At 50.2% G+C, this 18,268-nt stretch overlaps 1 protein-coding gene and 1 pseudogene across 2 annotated transcripts in view; both read right to left on the minus strand.

Moving 5' to 3' along the window:
- Positions 1–18,268, minus strand: part of LOC133107602 (uncharacterized) — a 980,437-nt pseudogene that overhangs the window by 605,406 nt on the left and 356,763 nt on the right.
- Positions 1–18,268, minus strand: part of dscamb (Down syndrome cell adhesion molecule b) — a 193,988-nt gene that overhangs the window by 54,705 nt on the left and 121,015 nt on the right. Inside the window, exons 8-11 of one of the 2 annotated variants that reach the window (XM_061217289.1) lie at positions 15,493–15,768; positions 13,888–14,166; positions 12,334–12,453; positions 6,874–7,053 (exon numbers count right to left, since the gene is read on the minus strand). In XM_061217289.1, coding sequence (XP_061073273.1) covers positions 6,874–7,053; positions 12,334–12,453; positions 13,888–14,166; positions 15,493–15,768 — 855 coding nt within the window. Of the gene's footprint in view, positions 1–6,873; positions 7,054–12,333; positions 12,454–13,887; positions 14,167–15,492; positions 15,769–18,268 lie in introns of those variants that run through there. The other variant, XM_061217290.1, reaches the window with a different exon arrangement.

Raw genomic sequence — 18,268 nt, forward strand, 5'->3', positions numbered from 1 at the left:
GCTTTCACAAACAGGAGAGCAGCTCTCACAAACAGGAGAGCAGCAGCTTTCACAAACAGGAGAGCAGCAGCTTTCACAAACAGGAGAGCAGCTTTCACAAACAGGAGAGCAGCTTTCACAAACAGGAGAGCAGCTTTCACAAACAGGAGAGCAGCAGCTTTCACAAACAGGAGAGCAGCTTTCACAAACAGGAGAGCAGCTTTCACAAACAGGAGAGCAGCTCTCACAAACAGGAGAGCAGCAGCTCTCACAAACAGGAGAGCAGCTTTCACAAACAGGAGAGCAGCTTTCACAAACAGGAGAGCAGCAGCTTTCACAAACAGGAGAGCAGCTTTCACAAACAGGAGAGCAGCTTTCACAAACAGGAGAGCAGCTCTCACAAACAGGAGAGCAGCTTTCACAAACAGGAGAGCAGCTTTCACAAACAGGAGAGCAGCAGCTTTCACAAACAGGAGAGCAGCTCTCACAAACAGGAGAGCAGCAGCTTTCACAAACAGGAGAGCAGCTTTCACAAACAGGAGAGCAGCAGCTTTCACAAACAGGAGAGCAGCAGCTTTCACAAACAGGAGAGCAGCACACTTGCAGAAACAGGAGAGCAGCAGACTTGCACAAACAGGAGAGCAGCACACTTGCAGAAACAGGAGAGCAGCAGACTTGCACAAACAGAGCGCTGGAGCTTAGGGAGGCCGTGGCAGTGCACCTGTGCCCACCAGTACACAGCCAGCTCTGAGCTGGTCTCCCCCAGGGAAGCCTCGCCCCGAATCACATGACCTGGCCCCCGTCACAAGACCAAGCCCCAGTGACATCACAGGTGTTGCTATAGATAAAGCAGATGATCGACTTCATGGTCGATCAACACTGAAAGTACTGATTCCCTTCCATTGAAGCTAAATTATTCCATATTGAATGCCTTGTCATAAGCTAACATAAGCACCAGAAAGCCATGTTACGAACCAAAGCTCCCTGTTCTTAGGGAAATCAGAAGATGAAAGGAATTTAATTGCTTGGAGAAAATGGTGGAAAATGTAAAATGGCAACATGAGAGTCGAGTGGTCACATGGTGCACCTCTGTGTGTTGTGTGGCCATCAGCCAGTGCAGTCAGTGAGCTCATGCGCTGTTCACGAGATGTGTGTGTGTGCGTGTGAGTGAGCGTGCGTGTGTGTGTATCTGTCTGTTGCAGTGTGTGTGTGAGTGTGTGTGTGCACGTGTGTGTGTGTGTGTGTGTCTGTGCGTGTATACCCCAGAGGAGAGCTGTGTTTGGCTCAGACAGAGACACACTCTACAGGGAGCTCCCTGCACCAGTCTGATAAGAGCAGAGCAGAAAAATAAGCTCCCAAAACCTGAGCCCATCAAATAACCCCCCCCCCCCCCCCCTAAGGGGGCCAGAATACCCCCCCCCCCCCCCCCGGGCTGAGGTGTGACTCAGAGCAGCAGAGGGAGGGGCTCTGTACCGGCTCAGTCAGCACAAACCACACATTACTCACCAGTTTGATTAGTACTGTCTGACCATGTCCAGCTTCAGTCCATAGACTGGCCCAAGTGCCCGTGATGTCACTTACTGACTATCATGCATTTTAAAACGTGGAAGTGATGTATGTGGGTGCCACCATGTTCTACAGTTTGGACTGGATCCCACCACAGTGGGTTTTGCTTTCTTCCTGACGTCGCCTTCCCTTGCTTCAAGGGGGGAATCCCCAAAATGCCAGGATGAAATATGGAGGCCACTCTAAGAGGGATCCGCTTCCGAAACAACAGAGGGAGCAGTTATTTTCCCTCGCTCCCTTGATTTTCCTCCCTCCTGCTGAGGGTGTAACATACCCCCTTCCAATTCCATAACTCCATGGGGTGTAAGATACCCCCTTCCAATCCCATAACTCCATGTGAGAATAAGATATGAGCGAATCAGGGCGCTGCCAAACGTAAGAGGCCATATCAAAGATTTGACGATAGATGATGTTAAACAGGGTCACAAGAACACAAGACACCACTGGGCTCCCTGCGTACATTTCTTTTTCCGTCGATGACTGAAATGTTTGTGACTAATTCATAACGACGAACCTAGCTTATTTTTTGTGATGGTAAAATCACACATGCCGGTCTCATAAAACACTTGTGTCACTCAAAAACACAAACAAACCAAAAAAAACATATTTAAAAAAAATTAAATTCTAAATTCTTAATCCCCCCTCCCATTCCTCAAAATGGGCCCCTGAACAAGAGGCCACACTGCAGGTGCTTCATTAGACAGCGGGCACCGAATGAAAGGAGGTCAATGGGGTTCGCTAAACGGGTAATTTTTTAGAAAAACAAATTAAAAAGTATTCCTTTTTCTCCCACATTATGTATGTGTAGGTTATCAGGACCCAGTAAAATTGCACATAAGCCATAACGGTTTTGACGAATCAACGAAAATCAACCTCAACAATCAACAATCAGACTAGCGCTGATGTTAAGATAGATTAGGTAACCTGTTACTTTAACCAGCTACATAGTTCTAGCTAATAATACATTTGATGACTATAAGTTATAGTTATCGAGTAATTTAATGTTAGCTAATATGTAACATGACGGGCCGGATTGTCACTGAAAAGCACTACTAAGCATTCCTGCTCACTACCCATAGTGCGGACAAAAAAAAATATGGAAAAAGGCATCATCATCTTATCATGTAAAGTCTTTGGTTCAGTTCCATTTGGTTTGTTCTTCATCTATCCTCCTGTTCGGTTTGCTTATTGCTCGCCCCCTACTGGTGAGAGCCGGTAGACCGTCCTGTTGCATGCTGGGTGTTTCTGCAGACGGGTCCTGCAGCACGATTAGCTCTGATTGAACACCACATGGCCCACTCTGCCTGATTGAAGCCCTCTGCCTGGGCAGTCTCCTGCTCTCTGAACCCACTCTCTACGATAGTTGTTTAGCCAAATTAATGCTGCTGGACAAACTAAATGACGCATTTACGTAAGAAATTGTTAAATTAAAGCACTTGGGAAGCAGTTTGGACCATGGCCTACACTCAGCGTAACCCGATAGGGTCCTCCAGGTCACGGCTTGCAGAGTTTCTGTACTGTACAGTGCCCTTTTTATTTCCATCTCAAAATTAATCTCCCTTGGCCCCCCACCGTAACAAACAGCTATCCCTCCCCCACCGTAACAAACAGCTACCCCCCCCCCCACCGTAACAAACAGCTATCCCTCCCCCACCGTAACAAACAGCTACCCCCCCCCCCCACCGTAACAAACAGCTATCCCTCCCCCACCGTAACAAACAGCTACCCCCCCCCCCCACCGTAACAAACAGCTATCCCCCCCCACCGTAACAAACAGCTATCCCCCCCCACCGTAACAAACAGCTATCCCCCCCCCCACCGTAACAAACAGCTACCCCTCCCCCACCGTAACAAACAGCTATCCCCCCCCCCACCGTAATAAACAGCTATCCCTCCCCCACCGTAACAAACAGCTATCCCTCCCCCACCGTAACAAACAGCTATCCCCCCCCCCACCGTAACAAACAGCTATCCCCCCCCCCACTGTAACAAACAGCTATCCCCCCCCCCACTGTAACAAACAGCTATCCCCCCCCCACCGTAACAAACAGCTATCCCTCCCCCACCGTAACAAACAGCTATCCCTCCCCCACCGTAACAAACAGCTATCCCCCCCCCCACTGTAACAAACAGCTATCCCCCCCCCCACTGTAACAAACAGCTATCCCCCCCCCCACCGTAACAAACAGCTATCCCCCCCCCCACCGTAATAAACAGCTATCCCTCCCCCACCGTAACAAACAGCTATCCCTCCCCCACCGTAACAAACAGCTATCCCCCCCCCCACCGTAACAAACAGCTATCCCCCCCCCCACTGTAACAAACAGCTATCCCTCCCCCACTGTAACAAACAGCTATCCCCCCCCCCACCGTAACAAACAGCTACCCCTCCCCCACCGTAACAAACAGCTATCCCTCCTACTATCCTCCAGTTGTGGAGGACCTATCTTTAACCCTGGGAGAGAGAGAGAGAGAGAGAGAGAGAGAGGGAGAGAGAGTGAGCGAGAGAGAGACAGAGTGAGAGAGTGAGAGAGAGAGATACTTTTCTAAATGGCAGCTGTGCCTTGAGTAAGGAGTTCAGGGTGTAATGGAGGGAACATAAGTGCTTGGCGTCTCGGCAGATAAACACACAGTTTGCGACACACGTCCTCTCCCCTCATGGGACTCATCCAGGCAGAAACCGGCAGCCCAGCCTGGGAGCCTGAGGCTCTGCGTGTAGCACAGCGGAGAGAGAGGCTCTTCTGCTCCACCTCCACCTCCGTCTACCACACACTCACACACTGACCCGCCCAAACACACTCCCCTCACCATCTACCACACACTGACCCGCCCAAACACACCCCCACCACCGTCTGCCACACACTCACCCACCCAAACACACTCCCCCCACCATCTACCACACACTGACCCACCCAAACACACCCCCACCACCGTCTGCCACACACTGACCCACCCAAACACACTCCCCCCACCATCTACCACACACTGACCCACCCAAACACACCCCCACCACCGTCTACCACACACTCACCCACCCAAACACACTCCCCCCACCATCTACCACACACTGACCCACCCAAACACACTCCCCTCACTGTCTACCACACACTGACCCACCCAAACACACTCCCCCCACCATCTACCACACACTGACCCACCCAAACACACTCCCCTCACTGTCTACCACACACTGACCCACCCAAACACACCTCCACCGCCGTCTACCACACACTCACACACTGACCCGCCCAAACACACCCCCACCACCGTCTGCCACACACTGACCCACCCAAACACACTCCCCTCACTGTCTACCACACACTGACCCACCCAAACACACCCCCACCACCGTCTACCACACACTGACCCACCCAAACACACTCCCCTCACTGTCTACCACACACTGACCCACACAAACACACCCCCACCACCGTCTGCCACACACTCACCCACCCAAACACACTCCCCCCACCATCTACCACACACTGACCCACCCAAACACACCCCCACCACCGTCTACCACACACTCACCCACCCAAACACACTCCCCTCACTGTCTACCACACACTCACCCACCCAAACACACCCCCACCACCGTCTGCCACACACTGACCCACCCAAACACACCCCCACCACCGTCTGCCACACACTGACCCACCCAAACACACTCCCCCCACCATCTACCACACACTGACCCGCCCAAACACACCCCCACCACCGTCTGCCACACACTCACCCACCCAAACACACTCCCCCCACCATCTACCACACACTGACCCACCCAAACACACACCCACCACCGTCTACCACACACTGACCCACCCAACCACACCCCCACCGCCATCTACCACACACTGACCCACCCAAACACACACCCACCACCGTCTACCACACACTCACACACTGACCCACCCAAACACACCCCCACCACCGTCTGCCACACACTGACCCACCCAAACACACCCCCACCACCGTCTGCCACACACTGACCCACCCAAACACACTCCCCCCACCATCTACCACACACTGACCCACCCAAACACCCCCACCACCGTCTACCACACACTCACCCACCCAAACACACTCCCCTCACTGTCTACCACACACTGAACCACCCAAACACACCCCCACCACCGTCTACCACACACTCACCCACCCAAACACACTCCCCTCACTGTCTACCACACACTGACCCACCCAAACACACCCCCACCACCATCTACCACACACTGATCCACCCAAACACACTCCCCTCACTGTCTACCACACACTGACCCACCCAAACACACCCCCACCACCGTCTACCACACACTGACCCACCCAAACACACCCCCACCGCCATCTACCACACACTGACCCACACAAACACACCCCCACCACCGTCTACCACACACTGACCCACCCAAACACACTCCCCTCACCGTCTACCACACACTGACCCACACAAACACACCCCCACCACCGTCTACCACACACTGACCCACCCAAACACACACCCACCACCGTCTACCACACACTGACCCACCCAACCACACCCCCACCGCCATCTACCACACACTGACCCACACAAACACACCCCCACCACCGTCTACCACACACTCACACACTGACCCACCCAACCACACCCCCACCGCCATCTACCACACACTGACCCACCCAAACACACCCCCACCGCCATCTACCACACACTGACCCACACAAACACACCCCCACCACTGTCTACCACACACTGACCCACCCAAACACACTCCCCTCACTGTCTACCACACACTGACCCACACAAACACACCCCCACCACCGTCTACCACACACTGACCCACACAAACACACCCCCACCACCGTCTACCACACACTGACCCACCCAACCACACCCCCACCGCCATCTACCACACACTGACCCACCCAAACACAAACCCCACCGCCATCTACCACACACTGACCCACACAAACACACCCCCATCACCATCTACCACACACTGACCCACCCAAACACACCCCCACCACTGTCTACCACACACTGACCCACCCAAACACACCCCCACCACCGTCTACCACACACTCACCCACCCAAACACACTCCCCTCACTGTCTACCACACACTGACCCACACAAACACACCCCCACCACCGTCTACCACACACTGACCCACACAAACACACCCCCACCACCGTCTACCACACACTGACCCACACAAACACACCCCCACCACCGTCTACCACACACTGTGGTAAGTAAAGGCCCCAGTGTTTCGGTTTCGAGTTTTGAGGTACTGTAGGTCCCCATGGGAGGGACAGTCAGGTACACAGACAGTGTGGAGAGGGGTCTTACTCTTGACGGTGAGGTACATGGACTTGCTGACGTCCGCGCCCACGTCGTTGCTGACTTTGCACAGGTAGTAGCCGCTGTCCTCCTCCAGCACGTGTTTGATGTGCAGGGAGCCGGTGGGCAGCAGCTGGATCCTGAAGCCCGAGTTCAGCGCAATGGGCTGGAACTGGGGCACTCCGGCACCTGTGGGGGGGAGCAAGAGCAGATATCACAGATATCACAACCAGCGCTTCTCACCCCATGCTCCGCTCTGTGTTGTTAGCATTTGAGCAGATATCACACCACACATTCTGCAACCAGCGCTTCTCACCCCATGCTCTGCTCTGTATCGTTATCATTTGAACACATTTTACCCTGGATCCCTCCTGGTATGGATCACATCACTGGATCCCTCCTGGTATGGATCACATCACTGTGTGTGTGTGCTCGACCCCGTCGCTGCACCGGACTCTGTACATTTTGGGTGAACAGACACACCGGTGTTCTCCTCTGAAACAGTACTGAGACATGGAGCACCTGCTTCTGTTCATCATAGGGTGCTCCACTACTTAGGGTGCTGCACTACTTAGGGTGCTCCACTACTTAGGGTGCTCCACTACATAGGGTGCTCCACTACTTAGGGTGCTCCACTACATAGGGTGCTCCACTACTTAGGATGCTCCACTACATAGGGTGCTCCACTACATAGGGTGCTCCACTACTTAGGGTGCTCCACTACATAGGGTGCTCCACTACTTAGGGTGCTCCACTACATAGGGTGCTCCACTACTTAGGGTGCTCCACTACTTAGGGTGCTCCACTGCTTAATATCCAAGTAGCCCATCATGCAGAGTGTAGAGTGACCCCCTTGTTTACACAACATCCAGAGTTTACCCACAATTCTCATCTTGGCCAACTCTGTGATTCCTTCAGCATTTGAGAGGGGTGCTCTCTGGGTGAGGGGCTGTTTGGACATCTAATGGCTAATCCATTAAAATCGCCTGTGTGGCCATCTTAATGCATGCATTGAGCCTTCGTTTTAAAGTTCCTGTTAATCATGCATTTTGGCAGGGCCAGAGTGAACGTTTGGGATGCTAAAAATGTGTTTCAGATGTTTGAAGCAGTCAGGTGGTACATCACAATAGAGCTGGCAGAATGTCAGGGCATTCTTTGTGGCTGCTGTGTTCTACATGACATAGCCATACGCGATTGTGGTGACATGACAGAGCACACGCTACATAGCTTCATAAGGAGCTTCATAAGGAGTGAGGCAGAGCACACACTACATAGCTTCATAAGGAGTGAGGCAGAGCACACGCTGCATAGCTTCATAAGGAGTGAGGCAGAGCACACGCTACATAGCTTCATAAGGGCTTCATAAGGAGTGAGGCAGAGCACACGCTACATAGCTTCATAAGGAGTGAGGCAGAGCACACGCTGCATAGCTTCATAAGAAGTGAGGCAGAGCACACGCTACATAGCTTCATAAGGAGTGAGGCAGAGCACACGCTACATAGCTTCATAAGGAGTGAGGCAGAGCTGCAGGTGCATAGCTTCATAAGGAGTGACGCAGAGCTGCAGGTGCATAGCTTCATAAGGGCTTCATAAGGAGTGAGGCAGAGCACACGCTACATAGCTTCATAAGGAGTGAGGCAGAGCACACGCTACATAGCTTCATAAGGAGTGAGGCAGAGCACACGCTACATAGCTTCCTAAGGAGTGAGGCAGAGCACACGCTACATAGCTTCATAAGGAGCTTCATAAGAAGTGAGGCAGAGCACACGCTACATAGCTTCATAAGGAGCTTCATAAGAAGTGAGGCAGAGCACACGCTACATAGCTTCATAAGGAGTGAGGCAGAGCACACGCTACATAGCTTCATAAGGAGCTTCATAAGAAGTGAGGCAGAGCACACGCTACATAGCTTCATAAGGAGCTTCATAAGAAGTGAGGCAGAGCACACGCTACATAGCTTCATAAGGAGCTTCACAAGGTGCAGGTTCAGACTCAGATTAGAGTCACACACAGTGCAGGAGAGAGAGCGGACATTTTGTCTCCGGAGCTGTTTCCCTGGAGAATGCACATTCAGCGCATGTCTGAGGTTAATCAAACTCCGTTTGAGTGGTGTTTTGCTTATTTTAAAGAGTGGTATGATGTTCGGGTGAAATTGACCTGTGTTGAGGAAAAGTGAACAATTTGGAGAGATCGGTGTATATGTGGCTCTTGTGCTTTGTTTGGATTTGTAGTTCATCATCTGTATTTGCTTCATTCCTTTTTTGCTTACAAGGTTCCTTAGAATTTAATGAAGATGAAAAATAATTGAGAATGGCCATTTAAAACAATAAATATCAATAATCTACTGCATGGAACCTTGCTTCATTTGAACTTTTCACAGAAAATCATAAAATGAAAGTAACATAAAAGCCCTCATGCTTTCATTACAGGATTATAGCCATTAATCACATCAGTATCACAAAACAGCCACTTTCATTGTTAAATGTGATCTAGCAGAGGTAATGAAAATTTTTAAAAAGAGAGTAACCCACTCAATTTCTAAATTTTTTAAAACGGAACTTTTAAAAACTGAATTTCAGGCATTGGCAAAAATGAAACCAGAATTTCTGGGCGTGTGTTTTTCAGATTTACATTTTGGAAAGCTACATTTTTGAGATGTAAAAAAACCTACATTTCATAAGATAATAAATTAAAATCTATTGAACTGACAAAAAAATCAAATATATTCATTTCACAGTAAATCATTTCAAATCATTGAATTCAATTCAGATTTCCTTCCATAGAACTTCTCATGAAGTGCTTGCTGTTCAGCCTGAATGGAATTAGCTGTGGTGCTAACTCACTGTTTACAAAGGCAAAGACAGGGGTGGCAACAATGAACCCAAACACCCACCACACCCACAGTTAATTTATTCTCATCAATTCACCCTTTTTACAACTGCGGCACTGACTGGAAACTAGCAGACCTGGGACACTGGGAGCATGGCCTCATACACCAGGGCTGGTGCTAGAGCCAGCGTTTCACACTTGCACCTTGACTGCAAAAACAGGGCCCTGAAAGTTCCCCCTACTGAAGCCAAAACTATCTAGATCAGTGAATCAGGGGCAGCAGTGTGGCGATAGACACTGTCCTGCAACAAAGCTGATATGAGCTGTAACCTCCAGTGGGGGAGAAACAGAGAGGACTGTGAGAATGTTCTGTGTAACCACCTCTGGGTGTGTCGGCCCTCCACAGGAGCACACTTCTGGCCTATCACTGTTTGTGACCAAATGGGTGCGTTTCGCTGAAAACACCAGGACAACCTTCGAGCTCCTGGGATTGGCTCGTGTTTGATATAGCCATAAGGAAAATTACTGATTAATATAATTTTGAGTATCAATTTATATCTCCCATTTCCATTACACTGATTTCTGCTATACGCTGTCAACAGCAAGGAAAACAAAAGCAAAAGCGGTTTACATTTAAAGCACATATATCAAATCCAGCACTGGCATACTTGCCAGATGATAAACAATATCCAGGACATAAGCACTGAAAGATCTTTAGCAGGTCATGACATTGACACCAGGCCAAGCTGGAGACACGCATATCTCCGCAGAGCTTTGGAAAAGATTTCACCCTGTCAACATACACATTTTTACAACTTAAATCTAAATCCCAGCAGCTGTGGCAGAAAACATAATTTAGGGAGGGAGATTACGAAACACATAATGTGCATATTAATCCACAGAGAAGGTTCTGAAAAAGAGAACTAAGATTGAAAGTTGCAAATCTAAAGCCTTGAAAAGAGCTGAAATTACAGTCCTCTATAAGTACTACACATATAAAATGGCGGTCTCTACCTCTGATTTAAAGAATTTAGTTGTTGTCCGTCTTGTACATTTTTGAGGATGAGCTTGAGAAAGGAATCACTGTAAAATGTTTCTAACAGGTTGTTAGCAGGTGTTCAGAAAAGGATTGAGCATCTACACAGAGGCTCTAATAACAACACAAAACATTTCCTTTCTTCTGGAATTTAAGGTCAAACCCGGGAGTTTTAGCTTCTTAGCCTACTCTTTTCTCGATTACGATATCAGTGTAAACATTTTCACTGACACAACTTTCAGATGGTGAGCAAATGTCTGACCAATTTCAGGAAGATCCATCACATGACCAAACACATGATGACTGTCTAAGAAACGTCTGTTGAAATTTGGCCATGCCATTTTTGCCACATTAAACAATCCAAGAGGAAGAGGCAACAGCATGTAAATGCAACATCTACAGAAATGCTGCCCGAATGCCACTGGCCCTTTAAGGAGCGTCTCCAGCAGGGCCTTCTGGGGGGTAAAGCAGGACTGCACAGCTCGAGTGGTCTCTCTCAATTAAACGGCTACACACAGAGGTGAGCTCACGGTATGTTAGGCATGAGTATGAATTATCCCGGAAATTAGTATGCAGCAAAGTTGTCTGTTAAAAGATGAGGGAACATTTAACACGCTGTGGGTTTTTCAGCCCTTAATTAAAAACGCCGTCGAGTGCTAGTGGTTAGCGTGGGGTCAAGTGGTGGCAGCATGTGGACTCTCCCGACATGGAGAGGGAGAGGGAGAGGGAGAGAGAGAGAGGGAGAGGGAGAGGGAGAGAAGAAAAGGAGTAGAGTGGAGCAAACCTGGGCAATGTGGATTATATATTTTGTAAACACAAAGAGAAGGACTGACTATGCTAAGGCCACCTGACCGCTTGTCTCTCTGAATCCACCTGGGTTAGCCAACCCAGCTAACGGCTAATGGCCCAGCTAATGGCCTGGGTAGATGTGTAATGCTGCTCTAAAGAAGCCCTCTCCAAGGCCCTTTAGCTCTAGAGAAGCCCTATCAAAGGCCCTTTAGCTCCAGAGAAGCCCTATCAAAGGCCCTTTAGCTCCAGAGAAGCCCTATCCAAGGCGCTTTAACTCCAGAGAAGCCCTATCCAAGGCGCTTTAGCTCCAGAGAAGCCCTATCAAAGGCCCTTTAGCTCCAGAGAAGCCCTATCCAAGGCCCTTTAGCTCTAGAGAAGCCCTATCAAAGGCCCTTTAGCTCCAGAGAAGCCCTATCCAACGCCCTTTAATAATCCCTGAGTACTTACAGCTCTGACCTCTGACCTGGGCTTGGTTTTTCCCTTTCAACTCTGGGCCCTGTATCTGGCAGCTGGGCTAAAGGTACCTTCGTCCCCCCTGCCAGCCTGAAACGTTCTCTCAGACCAGATAACGCACTCAACCTCTACAGTCTCAGTTCACAATCTCACAACATTCATATTTTTATATAACATTGTCAATATTATCTCACAGTGCTCACTGCTATTGTAAGAAAAGAGAAAAAGACAAGAGAAATAGAAATGTGCTGAAATGTATTTGAAATGGAAAGATCCTCATGGATCCTCAAGTAGTTTGAGTTGGTCAGTGGTATTGCAGCCCCAGTGTAGGGGACCAGTGGGAGGACAGTACAGGGCTTTACCTTTGGAGTACTTCCACACGATGGTAGGGACCGGGGAGCCGGTGGCGGAGCAGTTCAGGATCACGGCTTTGCCGTAAATACCGGCCTGGTCCTGCGGCTGCACCACAAACCTGGGAGGGACTGAGCAGAGGAGAGGAGTCAGAGACTGCACCCCGACATCAGGGCTGAGCAGAGGAGAGGAGTCAGAGACTGCACCCCGACATCAGGGCTGAGCAGAGGAGTCAGAGACTCCACCCTGACATCAGCCCACGCCTGCCAAAGCCACGGCCCACAGATCAATCCAGATGATCAGTTAAATCTGTGTGGAGTGTGGGGATGTTTAGTCCATGGTCATATTCATTTGCAGCAGCATTGGTGAATGGAGGGCATATACCAGAACTTTTCCTCTTAAGAGCTGCCAACCCTGTTGGCCACAAAAAACGTAGCCTAGCAACAGTTCAGCCAGCTGTTAACAACGATTGAGGGCAATGGCGAGTTTCATTTTGCTCAACTAGTAATTTGAGCTTTCACACTTTTTTAAACACGTTTTTTTTCTTCTGTTAAATGTGACGCTAATACGTTTGTTATGTACACCTCTGCAGAACACGGGTGGCTTCCTTGTCCTTTCAGTCTCTGTTTGCATAAAGTATGCCTGTAAAATAATAATTGATATAATAATTGCTATTTTAATGTTCCGTGCTGTAAAATCTAGCTATGATCAGCTTGAAATTACTAGCTAGCAGTTGGTTCAAAACCTGTTTTGAGCTTTTTTTTTTCAGCAGGGTTTCAAATGATTCCCCCCCCCCCACACACACACAGACCCCACCCGCACACACACACACAGACCCTGCCCGCACACACACACACAGACCCCGCCCACACACACACACAGACCCGCCCGCCCACACACACACACACAGACCCCGCCCACACACACACAGACCCCGCCCGCACACACACACACACACACACAGACCCCGCCCACACACACACAGACCCCGCCCACACACACACAGACCCCGCCCCTCCACACACACACAGACCCCACCCACACACACACACAGACCCCGCCCGCACACACACACACACACACACACACACAGACCACGCCCACACACACACACAGACCCCGCCCGCACACACACACACACACACACACACAGACCCCACCCACACACACACAGACCCCGCCCGCACACACAGACCCCGCCCCTCCACACACACACAGACCCCACCCACACACACACAAAGACCCCGCCCGCACACACACACACACAGACCCCACCCACACACACAGACCCCGCCCACACACACACACACAGACCCCACCCGCACACACACACACACACACACACACAGACCCCGCCCACACACACACACACAGACCCCGCCCACACACACACACAGACCCCACCCGCACACACACACACACAGACCCCACCCCTCCACACACACACAGACCCCACCCGCACACACACACACACACACACACACAGACCCCACCCGCACACACACACACACACACACACACACAGACCCCACCCGCACACACACACACAGACCCCGCCCGCACACCTCGGACGTTGAGCTGGCTCTGGTGCTCCACAGTGGCTGCGTCGTTGCGGGCGATGCAGGTGTAGTTCCCGTTGTGCTCCACTGACAGGTTGGAGATGCGCAGGGAGCTGGTGAAGTCGATGTTGTCGATGGTGACACCCAGGCTGGCTGGGATTTGCTTGCCGTCTTTGTGCCAGGTGATGTAGATGGGCAGGTCACCTGACACCACCACGCAGGGGATGAACACACGCTGGCCAATGGAGAAGCTGGGGAACTCAAAGGGCTGGATGAACGGGGGCACTGGGGGCAGGGGGGAACACATTATAGGTTACACACAGGCCAACCACAGAACCTCAACATGATGCTGCTAACAAAGGTCTTTAGTCTTCATGATCTATGAGAATATCACTTGCTTTCCATCACTATTTAGGAAATATTACCTTCCACAGTCCTCAAATAAACAGAGAAAGATGAGAAATCCAACATCATTGCGACCATAATATACTGAAATGCATGTTATGGGGAACTCCTCATTGGGCAGTAGCCAGCGTCTCCTGAAGACGATGTGAAAGTGCCAAAACGACCTTTCGGCACAGCGCCGTGTTGCAGAGGACGCTGGGAGACCGCACAGACGTTCAGAGAGATGGCGCCTCTCTGGGGACACGGCGGCGGTGGTTCGAGACTCAATGAGTTAAAATAACATTGAAATAAGCGCCACTTCAGCACTTATCTAATTCACAACACAGCTGGAGTACTGGACTCAGGGGACTGCTCTCTACGACTGCAGGAGAATTACAGGCACCGGCTGAGCCAATTAACCAGCTCCACTGCCCTGAAAGTGGCACAGCCCACACTCCGCCCCCCCCTTCAGAAAAACAGGAAAATTATCTATGGAGGAGCATATTTCAGCCTCTCTCACTGATAAGCCAATTCAAATTCTGTCCACTGAATATCAGGACAGCAAGTATCCAACCTGGAATCTTCCATAAGATCATAATGCATCATAACATGATACTGGTTTACTTTCTGACTATAAATCATAACCCTGTTCCTACCGTTTAAAGTTTTAGCATTTAACATACCTTTAGATTTGAAACATTCAAGACTAAACTAAAGCACCATTTACTCTGAATTCTTCAGAAAGACTGTTAGACTGAAGCAAGTGCAGTGTGTGGAACCTGCCCGTCTTTCGAAGAGGAACCCTCCTCCCCTTCGGGCTCACAGGGCCAGGGGCCTGCATCTTGATGCTAGTGTTTACGTGATTGGGCAGACATGTACTTTGTCCATCTTTACTTCTCCTGGTGTTTGCTTACCACATTAAATACAATTTTGTACGTAATTTTGGCTTAAAGCATCAGTGGAATGGCTAAATGACGAATTGTGAACTGTTCAATGTAACTAAACCCTGGTGTAAAATCCAGCTATACGAGCTTGAAATAACCAACGATCAGGACCTAGCTTGAACTGGTCCAACCACAGCAAGTTGGGAGCTGGTCTGAACTGGTCAACCAGCCACCAGCTGTTTCAGAACCTAGCTTTGGCAGGGAAATGCCCTGTGAAGCTCTATGTGGGAATGTTGTTATTTTCCCTGGTGGGGGAGCGAGGGCAGGGCGTGGCAGGGCGTACCCTTGACGGTGACGTAGACGCTGCGGTTGTAGTAGTGCTGGGGCTGAATCAGCACGCAGCACGTGTACTCTCCCTCGTCCATGTCCTTCTGCACGTCCGACAGCTTCAGTGTGCCGTTGGTCTCAAAGGCGCGCTGCCGGTGGTTGAAGGGCAGCAGGTTAGCGTTCTTGTACCACTTGATGGAGTAATAAGGGTAGCCAATCACACGGCAGTGAATATAGGTGTCCCTCCCCGCTATGGCTGTGAGGTTTTTCATTGGACGGATGCTGACAGGCCCTTAAAGGAAAGAAGAAGAGACAAAACTCTCTTTAAAACGGTTTCAGGGTTTTGTGGGTTTGCGTTTATGAGAAAGTATCAGCAAAGGCACAAAAAATAGCATGTGAATGTCCTCAACCATTGCTTGGCTTGCCTCTGTGCTGCATCTCCAGGTCGACTGAGAAGAAAAACTACAAGGATCAGGCTGAGATGAAAGAAAGGTCAAAGGTTAATGGTTAAAGTTACGTTGACTCAATGCTGAAAAACTGAAGGATATTTTGTTGAAGTTACAATTCATTTCTTCAGTGGTTTTCTCTTTAAAAAAATTATTCACCTCAATAACACGGGGGAGCTTTTAGCCATATTCATATAATTAAATATTCAATGCCATGAAAGTCTCAGTTCGGCTCCAGCTGAGAAGCAGTACCTGTCAGGAGTGCAAGGACCTTCCACACCTCAACTCCAAAACACAGGATCCGGTCTGCAGTACTACTTTTTTCACACCATTTTTTCCAACGTATGGACAACAAACAAACAAAAAAAAACATGTACTTTGCTGCTCCTGTTTGTCACAGTTTTATCGTCACAGTAATCACACATTCAAGTTTACAAGTGTTCTACACACGGTACTATGCCATCGTTTCACGCTGAATGTGCTTCACACGTTGTTAACACCAGCATTACGGTTTACTGTTGTATTTATTCATTCATTCCTTCATTTATTTATGTAGCAGTGTAAAGAGCTCAGTGAAGCGGGTAATTGCCTTTACCCTGAGCATCGCTGTAATCACAGCACTTGGGGTTTATTATGACTGGTCTGCTCAGGACTGACCTCAGGACTGACCCCAGGACTGACCTCAGGACTGACCTGAGCAAGGCACTACAGTATGTGGGAGGGTACACTCGGTCATTGGCCAGCCGCTCACTCGTAAGTTCCAACAACAGCCGTTTGGATTGGCCTGGCTTTCTGGTTTCCTATAGTCACAGCTAGCATGGCTGCGAGAGGAGACCCCTGTGACTGTTACAGAAGGAGGACTGTTACACTGCACAAACAAAAATATAAATCAGTCTTAACAAGTATCTTGGTCTTATTTCTATTCCTTTTTTGCAAAATGAGACAAAAACTGCCAATGAGGCGAGAAAACTCATTATTTTCTACTTGAGAGAGAAAAAAAGAGATCGTAAGTCTAATTACTAAAAACTCTTGTTAAGACAGTCACGTTTTTGCAGTGTATAGGATGGGTTTTCTGCTGACATTCACACGCATTCACAAATATTTACTAATCGTAATCGTATTAGCATAGCTATGCAGAATTAGCATAGCAATAGCATTCACTATTCCACTTATAGTAACATCACCAGGGCATGTGAACTTATCGGTTTGCAGTTTCAGTCAGTAATCAGCTGCGTAAGAACATGGATAATCTGTGCTTAGGCAGATGATGACACCTGATCCCTGGTCCAGGACGGCCACAGCACCTGCAGAGCTACACCACCTTGGCAGTGCAGGGCCCCAGGTCATACACACACCTGCAGGGCCCCAGGTCATACACACACCTGCAGGGCCCCAGGTCATACACACACCTGCAGGGCCCCAGGTCATACACACACCTGCAGGGCCCCAGGTCATACACACACCTGCAGGGCACCAGGTCATACACACACCTGCAGGGCCCCAGGTCATACACACACCTGCAGGGCCCCAGGTCATACACACACCTGCAGGGCCCCAGGTCATACACACACCTGCAGGGCCCCAGGTCATACACACACCTGCAGGGCCCCAGGTCATACACACACCTGCAGGGCCCCAGGTCATACACACACCTGCAGGGCCCCAGGTCATACACACACCTGCAGGGCCCCAGGTCATACACACACCTGCAGGGCCCCAGGTCATACACACACCTGCAGGGCCCCAGGTCATACACATACCTGCAGGGCCCCAGGTCATACACACACCTGCAGGGCCCCAGGTCATACACACACCTGCAGGGCCCCAGGTCATACACACACCTGCAGGGCCCCAGGTCATACACACACCTGCAGGGCCCCAGGTCATACACACACCTGCAGGGCCCCAGGTCATACACACACCTGCAGGGCCCCAGGTCATACACACACCTGCAGGGCCCCAGGTCATACGCACACCTGCAGGGCCCCAGGTCATACACACACCTGCAGGGCCCCAGGTCATACACACACCTGCAGGGCCCCAGGTCATACGCACACCTGCAGGGCCCCAGGTCATACACACACCTGCAGGGCCCCAGGTCATACACACACCTGCAGGGCCCCAGGTCATACGCACACCTGCAGGGCCCCAGGTCATACACACACCTGCAGGGCCCCAGGTCATACACACACCTGCAGGGCCCCAGGTCATACACACACCTGCAGGGCCCCAGGTCATACACACACGGACAGCAAGCCAGGTCATACACACACGGACAGCAAGCTAACAACTGAATTTTTCTCATCCTGATTGAACCAAGTGAATCACTCCCTAGCGAAGGGATCA

This window comes from Conger conger, chromosome 13 (genome assembly GCF_963514075.1).
Source record: "Conger conger chromosome 13, fConCon1.1, whole genome shotgun sequence".
NCBI lineage: Eukaryota > Metazoa > Chordata > Actinopteri > Anguilliformes > Congridae > Conger > Conger conger.